This window comes from Chelmon rostratus, chromosome 5 (genome assembly GCF_017976325.1).
Source record: "Chelmon rostratus isolate fCheRos1 chromosome 5, fCheRos1.pri, whole genome shotgun sequence".
NCBI lineage: Eukaryota > Metazoa > Chordata > Actinopteri > Chaetodontiformes > Chaetodontidae > Chelmon > Chelmon rostratus.
In genome coordinates this window covers 2,324,845-2,339,427 of record NC_055662.1, presented here as the reverse complement: position 1 = coordinate 2,339,427, position 14,583 = coordinate 2,324,845, and the positions used below count along the sequence as shown (strand labels likewise).

At 41.1% G+C, this 14,583-nt stretch overlaps 1 protein-coding gene across 1 annotated transcript in view; it reads right to left on the bottom strand.

The window, feature by feature from the left end:
- The window catches only part of cacna1ba (calcium channel, voltage-dependent, N type, alpha 1B subunit, a), a 137,525-nt gene that overhangs the window by 65,731 nt on the left and 57,211 nt on the right, over positions 1 to 14,583 (bottom strand). Inside the window, exons 7-9 of the mRNA XM_041936942.1 lie at positions 14,403 to 14,506; positions 2,993 to 3,108; positions 2,735 to 2,821 (exon numbers count right to left, since the gene is read on the bottom strand). Coding sequence (XP_041792876.1) covers positions 2,735 to 2,821; positions 2,993 to 3,108; positions 14,403 to 14,506 — 307 coding nt within the window. The remainder of the gene's footprint in view (positions 1 to 2,734; positions 2,822 to 2,992; positions 3,109 to 14,402; positions 14,507 to 14,583) is intronic.

Below are 14,583 nucleotides of genomic sequence, written 5' to 3'. Positions count from 1 at the left end.
TCAGTGTTCTAAACATTTTTCTTGTGATAATGAACTAAAGTGCTGCCAAATATTCCAAATTTTCTTCCCAACTGACCATTTCATAACTTATCACAGTTCAGCTTTGCTGCTGAGCACTATTTAAAAAAGCAGGGAGCGTATCAAAACTACAGAGAAGAGAAGAGCTCTAAAATCACGTGAAGGGCCCTCATACTCCCACACTGCCTCTGAACTCCGGTGAGCCTCGCTCTCTGTACTTCATTTTAATCTCATTACCCTTCCACCCTGGCACCCATAATCACTGTGGCTGTTACCCCGGGTGAAGATGCAGATGAGAGGCAGAATGGCCTTGATAAGACCAGAATGCGTGTGAGTGCACACACACACACACACACACACTCCTCAGAGGAGGGTGCTAGAGGAAATGATCTGTATCAGCCACATGCTGATAACTCAGTTAGGAAGTTGCCCAGATGGTGGTAGATGTGACAGTTTGACGTACATCAGTGTACTAAAAAACCAAATGTCATTTAAAAAATATTTCAAACTTTAGTGCTTTTATATTAATATACATTACAGTCTGCATTGTCTAATAATATAGGAATAGTATAGGAGTATATATATTTCAAGTATATAAATACTGTGTAAGTTCAATTCAAAATGTGGATATATCAGATGTACTAATGCAATACTAATGAAAGGCATGAAAAGAAGCCCGGGGTTAAAAGCACTACCTCTAAAGTGACTAAGGCGGATGGGAGCTAATGGACCTTGAGGCTCATAAGAGATGGCTAACGTGACAGGCCTTTGTCACAGCAGACATTTGGATCTGTCACAGCAGGAAAGGCACAGGTGGTACCAATAACATGAAGGATGGCTCTGTTCCATTCCAGTGAAATAAACACCCCAATCCAGTTTTACTGTCTAATCTAGCAGATTTGATTGTATTACATAAGTAGCAGTTCATTATCAAGTGAAACCAGACTCAACACTGCACAGAGTATCCCTTTTAATTAGCTAAATCAACTGAATTAAGTCAACACTGCATTTTATTGTGATTTCACTGCGAGTGATTGAGTTGCTGACGCTTGAGTTTTTTTGGAAGATAACATTGCTGTCAAAAATTCCACATTATCTAGGACTTGAAATGACAACCAGCAGGCAGAAGAAGGTTTTCCCACAGTTAAGTTAAGATTAATGATGGCTACAGTCCATTTAGGTGGTCCAGTTCCAGGTCTCTGGTCGTGTGCATGTGACATGGCGTACCAGGACACTTACTGGAAAGGAGCCATTGTTAATGTAATGTTTGCCTGTGTTAATCTTCCTGCTTTGACAGGTTAAAAGTGTGCGATGTGACAATAACCTATAACCAGTTTCAACAGTAAATGCTCCAAAATAAGGAAGCAAAAGGTCCCTTAAACAGCCTTTTACGGTGACTGTACAGGTGGATTCACACCTCACCTGTTTGGTTCAGTTAAAGCACACTCGAATGCCTTTGCCTGGTTAGTGCGGTTCATTTGGGTTGGTTTGAATTATCAGTCCAATCCTGATGGAGAATAAACACCCAGACCAAGACTGCATGAAAAGAAAGGTCTCAGTCCACTTCCAGGCCAGTCAGTGAGTTATCTGTCAGTCCCTATCACCTTGTGTTTACAGCTCGTGGTTTCTTTGCAAAGAGCTATTGTAAACATGAACCAGACCAGAACTAAAAGACAAAAGATTCCTTTTTTTTACTTTTACTTTGTCTGGATGAGAGGGGGCTTACAGCCATACCACCCTGACCACACCTGATCTCGTCTGATCTTAGAAGCTAAGCAGGGTTGGGCTTGGTTAGTACTTGGATGGGAGAGCTTCCCCTCCTTAAACCGCCACCTTATTGTGGTGGAGGGGTTTGAGTACTCGAATGATCCTAGGAGCTATGTTGTCTGGGGCTTATTGTCCCTGGTAGGGTCTCCCAAGGCAAACAGGTCCTAGGTGATGGGTCAGACAGAGAGCGGTTCCACAGCCCCTGATGAAAGACATAAAAACAAGGACCACTATGTCGCCTGGACAAGTGTTACTGGGGCCCCACCCTGAAGCCAGGCCTGGGGTTGGGGCTCGCAGGCGAGTTCCTGGTGGCCAGGCCTTCGCCCGCAGGTACCCCCTCGAAGAGCTGGGGGAAGTATGGGCATCCCTGCTTAGACTGCTGGCCCCGTGACCCGGCCCCGGATAAGCGGAAGAAAATGAATTGATGGACAAAATGGACTGAACCACCGATGTGAAAGTGCCCTAAAACTCTCTGTGGAGATTTCGACCACTAATAGTACTACAGAGCTGTTCTGTTTGAATCTTGTGTTCTCTGCACACAAGGAAGTCCAAATAATCCACAACCTAGGGGAAGACACAATGCAAAATTTGGTTGACTGTAGACAGCTGTTACTGGTAACAGATGTCATGTACAGTAGAACATAGGCAGTGATGGAGCAAGAGGAAGAAGGACAGCCAGCTGCTTTGAACAAAGGCTTTGCAAATGTTTTAGGACGTAGGAAACAAATGTACCTTAACAGAGCACCTATTTGTAACTATCAGCTAAAAACTAAATAATATGAGCCCTGTGAATTGCTGATTATTTATATATATGTTATCAGTGTGTTTTAGTTCTGATATAAGTACAGTTGGTGGTGAACACCTAACTACCCGTCTAACATGGTGCTAAATTGTAAAAAGATAGTTATTTTCTGTCTTCACAATTGATTCTGAAGATATCAGTCCTCACCAGAGTTGTTGTGTTTCCTTTTGTACCAGGCACCATCCAGAGATTTCTCCTCTGCGTGCTTGTCTTCCTCAGCCAGCATCACCTCCTCTGCAACACAAATAAATACCTGAATTCAAAGTAGTCATAATGGAGTCATATTTGTGTCAAGATCCAGTTTTTACGATTGCAGTTTTTATGTAAATGTACCTACAATGATTAGTGAGGGCTAAACCCACATTTAGAACCCACGTTTGGCCAAAGTGCATATTTGTTTCTGACCTGCTTTGCAGATCCATTCGAGGTACCCAGTTAGCTCTCTCTCTATTTGCTGTTGTCTGCGGAGCTTCAGGAATTCTTGTCTCTTCTCCACCCGCTCTCTCTCCTTGGCAAACTCACTGTAGAAACCACAAAGAAACCACACACACACACACACACACACACAGAAAAGTTTATTGGATCTGACAAGCCAACACACAGACCCTGGAGCACTCCACCGTTGACAGGTATATAGCAGGCTGACTTCCAGCAGGCAAGACAGAGTCAGTGTCCTGTCACATTGTGGAATAGCTGAACCGTCAGCAGCAGGGTGGTGTCATGCTTGGACAACAAGCTAATATCTGTCTACGTGGAGTGAGGCACTCCTTTGTCCTTTCTCTCAACGATGACCTTTGAGGTGCCCGGTCACGTGACACAGAGACAGACTCAATTCAGGAATCTTATGATTTTAGACTTGACTTGAAAAAAATCAAGACAGATTTGAAATTCAACACCAATGACTTGTGACTTCACTTGGTCTTTGGCCTTTTGCAGTAACTAACTCTGGATCATTTTGGCACAGAACAGCAGTAGGATATATCTCAGATTATCGCTCAGATGTTAAGATGTGGTCAACAGATTCCAGGGAAAACATATGGCTCAGAAATAATAAACAACGTAATGACTAGTTTTGCCACCTATTTTGTAATGAAAGGAGCTAAAAAGCTTGCCGGGAAAGTCAATAGATGATGAAAAATCTTGTATATGTTGTATACATATACTGTATGTATACATTTGAAACACACCTGATAAATTAGCTTTTGAATGTTACAAAATTTATCTGAAAGTATTCTTATATTTATATTTCTAACAGTTCTGATGGAAATGTTAACCCGTTAACGCCAATTGTCGTGAATTCGTATCAGACCACTTTAATCCACATTGCAGCTGAATCGTACATGCATTCCTCTAATGCCAGTTTGTGCACATTCAACACACACCTAGAAACCTTTTGCAAGCACTGGTTTCTCGTCGGACCGGTCAAAGTGAATGAACCCCTGATCTAATTGTTGTTACAATGTAATGGTTTTGAGCCAATTTTGTGGCTGTTTTGATGAAATAAATGAATTTTGAATACACAAAAAAGATGTTTTTACTGCATTTAAGCATTGAAAAAAGTGGACATATACTGTTTGATTTAACCCTGTTCTAGTTGGTGAACCTACCTAAATTTAGATCTATTGTATGTGCAACAGAAAAATTAACAAACTCTTAATTTAGGATCAATTTGAAAGCAGAAACACAAAGAAGTAATTCTAAATAAATTTAGGCGTCAAGGGGTTAAATCAATGTAAATATGAATGTGATTGTTACTGATGGGAATGAGCAAAAGTACAAAAATAAGAGCCAATTTGTAAAAACAGGCCTACGTCTGACTGAATGGCAACAGTGACACGTGGTTATGGGTTTTTTCTCTCTTTTTACTCATCTCCCCTGTTAGAGTTACATCCTCTCTGTGTGGTGACAGTGCAGCAAAGGCCAGCTGATAGGCAGAGAGATTAAAAAATGAATGTATATGACAGTATGTTGTTTACAAATGGGATATGTACACAAACAGCACATACTTTCCCAATTTAATAATGCTCAGATTCTAATATTCTAATATTAAATGTTATCAATATGACATTATTTTTGTTATATGACTCATTTCTTCTCTCCACTGCCACTGTATTGCTTTGCCAACATAAGGGTTAGGGCTATGTCATGGCAATAAGCCAGTCTTCAATTTAAATGAGCTGGGAAATGAGATATGTGAGAGATGTGGGAGGGAGGGGGAGGTGGAATAAGAGAGGAAAAAAGAGGTGGAGAGACACAGTAAAGAAAGACAGAGAGAGAGAGAGAGAGAAGCGAGAAAAAGACAGACTATTGAAATAACAGAGCAAGGGATCTCCAGTCCACCCCCACCACTCAGTGATTGGTGTGTCTCCCACACAGCAGAGGGGGAAGCTCTATTCTGCATTGCAGTGGCTGTCTGCCTGCCTTCCTGAGGGTGTGTGTGAGTGTGTTTGTATACGTTCCTGCCTGTGTGCCTAAATCTAATTTTGTGGCTACATATCTTTCTCTCTATAGTGTGTGTGCAGTGCATCCTTGTGTTTGTGTGTGTAAGTGTATGTGTGGGAGTGTGTGTGTGTGTACAGGGAGAGATGGTGGCAGCTAGGATTTCCCAGCGTTGTAGCAGCTTTCAGCCACACTTTCACACTGTGTCACACACTGATACATATGCCAGCATGAGCACAAACATAAACACTGCACAAAGAGTCTGATCCACATTAAAGTGGATAATCACAAACCTTCAGACATGTACAGAACAGCCAGACCAATTAAAATATGCACATGTATAGAAACACAACAGAATTCAAAATGCATTATGGTACAATATAGTATATAGTGTGTGTCTATTCTCGCACTATGTAGGTGTTGCATGCAAACCTTTGTGTGTATGTACAGTATTTACTTTATGCATGCACGTGTGTATGTGCATGTGTGTATGCATACAATGGGCTCTCTTTTAATTGCGCACGGGCATTGAGAAACACGGCGTGGTAGGTCTTGAGTGCACAGACTGTGTGGGCGTCTCCAAGCTCACCTGTTATTCTGGTTCACATAAGAGCAGCAGCGCAAAGTGCAAAAACGCTGGGAGAGGGTGAACATAGATCAGACGGTGTGGTGGTTCATAAATATGCTCTCAGTCAGTCACATCGCTAGTCTCGTCACTCTGAAGCTACTGTGCCAATCACAGTGAGGCATGATGTCAACAGCTCAACAAATGAAGAGTGTATTTCTCCAGGCAGTCATGTTGCTGTCTGGATGGTGCAGAGCAGTAGACGTGGACACTCAGCACCACATTTCTCCAGCCAGAGGCAGGCCTTTTTTAACGGTTGATTAGTACAACAATGAGAGAAATAAAATTATGGTTAAGCAGTTTGATGATCAGTCCGATGCTATTTAAGTCAGAATTCTGCTGTTCTACATTGCAAATCCTTGCATCATATCTTAAAACATGGCACAGCAGCGTTTGGTTGCATTTCATGAATAAAACATGAACTGCTGATTTTTAAAAAAAGTTTTAAAAAAGGCTGTGATGCACAGGTTTAATAAACCACAGGAATCTGATGTCCCCTGCATAAATAGACTGAATACAGAATTAAAATGGACCTGTCTCATGTGTGCAGAGGTGTGTGTGGATATTCTGTAGCAGCCTGGTGTCATTTGTAGGTTTACATTGGCACCGTCCTCTAGCATGGGGCTTCTCTAATCAGAGGCTGCAGATATGTCCTTCAGACTGCTGCAGGGGTATAATGACCGGCAGGAGAAGCTTTTCATATAGTATTCATATAGGATAAAACAGCTGTGGACATAAGACACATTCCTCGAAAACACCAACAAGTGTCTTTGTGCTCTCTGTTCTGAATGAACCTCCCACTTGTGCACCATGCATCAAAAAACCACACAGAGGAGCAAAGGTTGGTTGGGTCTCCCAACAGTCTCACTGTCACCATACCACAACAACACACAGAACAAAGCAGCAAGATAATGCCAGAGGAAAACAGACAGACATGGAGAAACTTTGATCCTACTCAAATTGTGTTTTTATCTGACATACTGTATGTAAGACACATTGTCAGGTAAAAGCATAAGTTAGACAAAGTGGAGAGGTGTGAGAGGAGATTTCAGAATACACGGTTGGGGGCTCTACTTTGATCACAGCCACATCTTCTCCCAGCCTGCCCACGCTGATGGGATAAAAGCTGAGGGAATGGCCCCGACCTCCCCGGGGGATCTGCAGCCTCTCAACCCTGCATGTATCTGCTCTCCTGCCTGCTCTGAAGCTCAGATCGTGGCCTTTAAACAATGACATGGCCCCCGCACGGCCCTGCCAGACAGCATCAGTGACCTTCCACCTCCCTAGTAACTGTAAAGCCATCTGACAACTTCTGTGGAGAGGGCAGGAAACAGATAGGACAAGATAACCACAGAGGGGGCGGCTAAAAGCTACCTGCCTTCAAAAGCTTTTGTCAAGTCTTTCTCTGTGTTTATACATGTGCAACGGATGTACAGCATCTGTGCAAATGTTTAGAGAATATGAAAAGACAACAGAAAGAAAGTTTAAAATCCACTAATATGCATACAAATCATCACCTGAAATGAGAGCTTGCCTAGTTAATGGCGGCTGGAGGTTGTTATTATTCAAATTACGATCTCCGTCTTTAGAAATATATCAAATGAAGGGAAAGATGATACAGAAGTAGAATGCCTCGTTTGGCTGCAACAGTTCTAACACAGGCAGCCCAAGCCTGGATCGAGGAATGTAATGGATTACATTTTCAAATTGATTCCAAAAGGTAGCCAGTGTATGTAGCCAGTAAAAGGAGGCTAGGTGGTGTGGTCACGCTTCCCTGAAGTGGTTAAGAATGCTGGGCCAATTCGTCGCCATTAGAGACAACTCTGGCTGAGGCAGGGAAATTACAGCACTTTAAAAGCTAAAAGCATGGATGGCTTCCTCCATGTCAGGAGTAGAATTAAATAAGGCTCTATGTTGGAAAAAGAAGCATTGATTTATTTACTACCAAGTTTTTTATGGGTCAAATACACGGAGAGGACCAAATAAAATGATCTTGGATTCACTGTTGGTTGGTCATTGTCATCCTGCAGCAGAGGCAATGAAGTGACACTAAAGCCATACTTGTGGGTCTGCACAGAGTAAACTTCAAGTTGCCAGTTAGAGACGGAGTGATTACTCATTCAGTTGCGATATCCCCCTGATTCTGACAGTGTCTCTCTGATGAGCAGGGCTACTAAAAACCATGCTGACTTGTGGATTGCAGTCACCATGTGCTAACATGCACATTAACACTGTATCTGATGCTTCCTGTCAGCAGCGGCATGGGACAATGTTTGCTTTTCTCAAATGTTGTAGGTTAAAAACAAACACAACTGAACCAGCTGTCACTTATGGCCACTGAATATGGATTTGTTCAGAAGTTGGACTTCAATGACTTGATCAATGACGAAATTGTCTCTTGTCTTCTTTTATGATAATTAGAAGAATTCATTGTTTACATTATTTGTGTTTGGTTTTTCTTTTGACTAGCCATGTCCTGTGGACAGAGGTGTGGACGGCAAAGTATGAAAGTGCAAGTAAGGGCCCTCAGCACAATTGTGGCCAAACTCCATGGTCATGATAAGCCAGCTTCGTCTGATGTCACTTGACAGCCATATAGATGAGTGTTGTCAGAATTAAAATGAAACTCTGACAACTTGTGTAACTTAGATGCAGAAAGAAAACAACTGGGGATGGGAAGTCATGGTATACTGCAAGTGAGAAGTGAGTAGACGTAGAGGAGGAAGATTTTCTTATGAAGTCAAGGCAGAACAAAAGGTGCTATGACGGGATCCAAAGATACATTGAAATTTCTCAAAAATGTCATCGTTCATTGTTCATTTGATTCAATGATAGCACTCTGGTATTTGGATAAGATCAAGATTGGGATCAAGGACAGGAAATCTGGAATTGAAAAGGTAAACCTTGCTTTTTCTGGTACATAAATATACAATATATATATAACTGTCTGACTTTCATAAACCATATCGGTCACATTTAGAGCTAAGCCTCAAGCTGCACACTTGCTTTAGCTTGTGGGGAGCTGATGAGCAAGAAGGCGAGCAAAACTTTATTTATACAGCATATTTCATTCCAGGTGGAAGTACAATGTGCTGCAAAGAGCGAAAGCTACCACAGAAGTTGCAGCCACAAAAAGTATGTATAGGAAAAGAGATCAGATCAGAGAGATAATGTGGTGCCAGGCCACATAGGGCCTTGAAAACAAAGCCAGGGTAATGACCTCAGCACAAGTGTTATCTGGTCATATTTCGTTTTTCTAGTTAAAACTCCGGCAGCTGCATTCAGGAGTGGCTGCAGTCAATCGAGGTGGCTTTTGGATATTCCTCTGAGCAGCATGTTAAAGTAGTCAATTGGAAATAAAAGCAAGGACATTTTTTTTCATTCCGGGGTAAAAATCACCTCACCTTTGTGATTTTTCTTAAATGGTAAAATCCAGTTGTAACTATGTTGTTAATGTAGATGATGATGCCAAGGTTGTGACAATTTTTAAAGAGATTAGGTTCTGCCCTGATAACCAGGATTTCTGCTTTATCACTGTTTAACTGTAAAACATGACAAGACATCCAGTTATCAATATCCTTGATACATTCAGATATGTCAGGAGGGCTCAGGTCATTGGGGGACAAGGGATTGCATAATAAGGTGACATCAGCATAATTATGGTACAACACGTTGTGTTTCTTGAGCTGAGCCAGAGGCAGCAATTACAAATGAAACAATAATGGGCCTAAAACTGATCTCTGGGAATACCACGAGATAAAAATTTGGAGCTAAAATGCTGACAACAAAACACTAAAATCACATCCTTCGAGGTGTGACGAAAACCAGTCCAAACAAACACATTAATAGCTCCGTTCAGCTGACTGTTCAGCTCCCAACAGGACCCAATTAATTAACCATCAAAATTAAGTAAACAAGAAAAAGTTGAGATTCATTATTCTGTCCTGCAAGTAGCGGCACGAATTAAGGCTGGAAGAAAAATGAAAGGTGTTCCACAAATTACTTGAAGTTGCTTGAAGGAACAGAAAGTCTTTCACCTTGATTCCAAAAAGAAGCACAGCGAGGAAATAGATTTCACACCAGCAGGGAGAAACGCTGTCTTATCAGCAAGGGCAGAGCAGCCAGCTGGAACATAGAGCACTGTGGCTTTCAAGAATTAATGACCTTAAAATTAAGCAACAGGAGAGTGAATATGAATACAACTCTGTGTTCATCCATTTATCTGAATTAGCTCAGACAGATGAAGAAAAAACAGGAATAACAGCGGTGCAAAAAATGGGAGTGGAAACACTGATTAAAGGGAGAGTATAAAGTAGAGGGCAAGATAATACTACCAGGTAACAGTGTCATGGAGATGGACCAGTTTCTGCCTTCTAATGCTAATAAAGTCCTGTATTGAAAGGATGTTGGAAAGGGAGGGGAGGGGTAAAACAGTTCTTCTCCTGGTGCTGCCACTGATGGCTGGAAGCTACACTGCAACAATACTGACGATTTCTAATAATAGTGATGTACAGTGAGGTCAAATGTATTAGGACAGTTTTGTGTTTTAATCAGGCAATAATAATAATAAGAGTTTAACTAACTAGCACACTAACTAACAGGAAATGTAGCTCTGTTTCATGCATTGCCCCAGTGGTACAACCCTGAGTGAGGTGTTTTTGGAGCGTTCCATAACTTTCCCAGTCTTTTGCTGCTCCTGTCCCAACTTGTTTGAAACTGTTGCTGCATCAAATTCAGAATAAGCAGATGTTTTAATGAAGCTCTAGAGGAAGTTCAGTCAGGAAGACGATTATTTTGCATTCTTAGTTTATCTTTCATATCTTCCAGCATTCACTCCTCTCACGCATGCTCACTCATGATGTCTTTGCTGTCATTGGCTGTCAGTTATTAGCTGGTCACATGTATCCAACAGCAGTGACAAACCTTCCTATCACCTCGCTGCTGTCTTTTGGCTCTCTGCCGCAGTTCTTTCATGCTGCTGTTACGCACACCCCTGCACCTTCCCATCACTACCGAGTCTTCTCAGATCTTCAGCTTCATCATTTCATCGTCATCATCATCAGCCTATCAATCAACAGAGTCATCAGCCACCACCATCACCAGTGTCTGGACTGCTGCTGCTCAGGGCGATGCCCCTCCATTACAAAGTGTCCCTGTGGAGTCTAAGCACCAAAGACTTTCCGATAAGACTTAATTATCACATATCATCTGTCATAATAAACAGTTATCTTTACTTCAGTCACTTGTCTCTGGGGTTTGTAAAAAGAACTATGATTCTTATATTGTTCTCTGTATATGTGAGTGATAATAATAGATACAACAGATAGATAACAATATAGTTAATTTCTTTTTTGTTTGATTCAGAAACATTTTTAGATTAGAACCTTTCATCACCTTTTGATCAATATTGTAACTCTCTGCTCTCTGTCATCTGCAGACTATGATTGCTGCCTCAGATGTATACCTCTGCCAACCAGTCAAGTTGCATTGACATCCCTGTCTGTCCAGACTCATATAATATATGCAGTGAAGACTTTGAAGGAATTTAATAAAGGTTATTAAGTGTATTTCATGGCAAAAAAAAATTTAGAGATCCAGAGACTGCTGGAGCTGAAGAAAGATGATAATAACTGCAAAGCAATATCACGAAAGAGGCAATAAAAACGCAGCAGTCTCCCACTAAGATGAATTTAATCAGTTAATCTTTGAATGTATGATTCCAGTGAATCATTTCCAGAGGAAAACATGTTGTCTTCACTTAGAGACTATTTTTCCAGAGGAGTACTGATTCATCACATGGAGCAACAACAATCACCTGAAGATCAATATCAGCAGAAACAATGCGCCTGTGGTGGCCTACAATGCTGCTGCTGCTGCTGCTAAGAAGCTACAAGTGGTAAAATGTGGATGCTTCACACACATGTTCAACCTGACAGCACAGACCGTCTGTTCAATCAGCACAGTTTCCTGAGTGCTTTTGTCCCTGAGTCATGGTGTTGAATAATAGCTGGAAAACTGTTTTTGAAGTACTTTATGATGTCACGGTTGAAAGTTGGACTTTCACCTTTGGGATATAAAATGTCATCACTTCATCATTTTGTCCTATGAGACGGTTTAAAATAAAATTTGTCAGAATTAGCGTATGAATTCTTGAGCTACGGTCAAACACATGTTTTGTGAGGTCACAGTGACCTTCAACCACCAAAATGTTATGTAATTTGAAGAACTTCCTTCACGGCGTTGCTGAGATCCTGTTCACGAAAATGACAGACCACCCAAAAAACATGAGATCTCCAGACACAGGAATAAAAATCTTAATCCGGTTTACCTCTGACTCCAGACTCAGGCACCAGGGTTTTAAAAAAACAAAGAAACTTGACTGTATTTCATTGACCCCGACATCCTTGCATTTAAAGCTATATGGGACAAAGTTTATCAACTTTTGACCAACAACCTAGCAACTGACACAACTGACACGCCCCAGTGGAAAAATCACATTCCTGTCATGATTTGGTATGGATGATACACTGTCGCTTAGATGCTGCACATGAGAGGAGGATGGGGAGCAACATCCAGAGACTGCTGGAGCTGAAGAAAGATGATAATAACCACAAAGCAATATTACAAAAGAGGCAATAAAAACACAGCCTTCTCCCATGATGCTCTTTTCAATGGTGATGACAGCTCAGCATCTGCTGCTGCTTTATAAATGAGGAAGTGTGTTTCACAGAATTACAATGCCAGGCTCTGCACACCATGTACAGTATAACGTCTGCTCATGGTGTGGCAGACTTGTAATCATGTGAATTTATGTTTTAATAAAACCTCATGAATATTACATTGGAGCTGCCACAGATGTGGAATATGCCTAAATTAGTAAATGCGAGAGAAGTGCACACTGTGGAAGAAGGGAAAATCTTTGCATGTGGGATGTCTGAATGCAAGTCATAGAATTCTTGTTAGTGATGATCTGATAAGAAAAGTCATCCTTAATATTGTTTTTTTTCAAGGACTTTTTGCTAAACCTCTCCTCCAAATATCCCCTTTGCAGCTTGTCACTGTTAAAGCAGTGTTTATTTGGCTGTAGTTACATACAAAACACCAGAGGAAAGTGTAATGAACGGATTGCAGTGCGCGCTAATGCAAACTGCAATCATCAGCACATCTGAATAACTTACTACCTGCTGTAGTAAACCAGAATTAACTCCAAAGCCAAGCTAGAATATCACTTGCTAACTGCAATCATTTGTAAAGTTAGAGGTTACATTAAAAAAACACCCACTCACGAGAGGCACATCCACTGTGTATTTCTCCACTGTGTGGGCGCAGATCCTGGATGCTATCAGAGTTTAGGCTAACGTTAACAGCTCTGTGCTTCTCTTTATTGGGTGGATCACAGCAAAGTGGGGCCAGCCCTCTATAAAGTCTGTCCCTGACTGAGTGATGAAGTTACACCATTGGTTGGTGGAGTGTTAAAGCTTCCCTGGTGGCTGTGGTTCTTTTAAAATGAATCGGCATGAACAGTCCTGAGTTATGTCGTCAGGAGACTTTCACAGAGAGGCGCATTTACTATTACTGAGTGAACAAAGTAGGAGGAGAAATAGTGTGCAAGGTTTTACTGCATTAAACCCCGCCGTTGAAACCAGTTTTGTCGTCACTGTTTTTAACTGTGGGAGGTTAGACAGTGATCCTGTGATGTACTACAAATAATAAAATAGGAGACGCTCTTGTTCAGGCCTCGTTAGGGCCTAGCTGGTGCTTTGATGTAACATACGTCATACAGCGACATCTAGTGGCCACAGCTCTCAAAGAAGCTTCATTCGTAATCTAATACCTGTTAAATAATCCCTGGATAACTCTGGAGAGTACGCGTCAGTACGAGTCATATTCTGATTTTGATTTTCTTGTTTGTTTTGATTATGCACTTCATATGAAACCAGGAAAAAAAATGTTATTTTCCTCTTTGATGAAAAAACAAAATTCTGACCCATTTCTCAGTTTTTGTTGTTTTTCTTTCCGAATGAATGAAATGATTGAGTGAACAGATTATACACAAAACCATCTGCTTCATTATAAGTTCTCTTTCAAATCAAACACTTTCAGATGTAAGTATTCATTAAGAACAAACATTACTGGGAACGCTAGAGTTTACATTAACGATACCGCCACTGACCATCCATGTAACAATCTGGCCACAGTTACGGACAGTGACAGTACACAGTCCAGCAATATATATTTGACTTAGTCTTGCTGTATTTTCATGCAATATTTTTGGAATATTGTATTTGCATTAGCATGTGTTTTGAATGGCCATTATATCATGTTGGTGGAACAACAATCAAACACAAACCTTTGATCCTATGTAATCAGTAGTCAATGCTTGTGTGCAGTATGTTATAAAATTTAAGTGATGGGAGTGTATAACTGTCTTCACAGTGCTCACCTGAGAATATTATTGCTGTTAGATATATCTTATCTTGTTTAATAATATGAATAAAAAAGAGAGTTTCCATCTCATGGACATTTGGACATAGGCAAACACGACTTGGCATATGCCTGCATGTCACATTGACTAGACACAACTGCAGAGAGCAAGACAAATGAGGAAAAATACCAAAGCAAAAAGTTTTCATTTTGTTTTATCTTGAGCAAAGGCAGCCATCACATGACCAAACAGGTCAGGTTAAGAGTGGAGTACATGGAAAAAGTCTTAAAACCTCAGCTCAGGTCAACGTCAAAGTCTGTACTCACCCTGACAGCACACCGAGCACCAGGTTGAGCATGAAGAAGGAGCCGATGATGATGAGGGGGATGAAGTACAGCCAGTTCCACGTGTTCCCTGAGGCATCATTGGCCTAAACACATAAACACAAAGTGACAAAGAACAGGATTTTAATACTATTACTATAACACTACTTCTACTGTCTATATT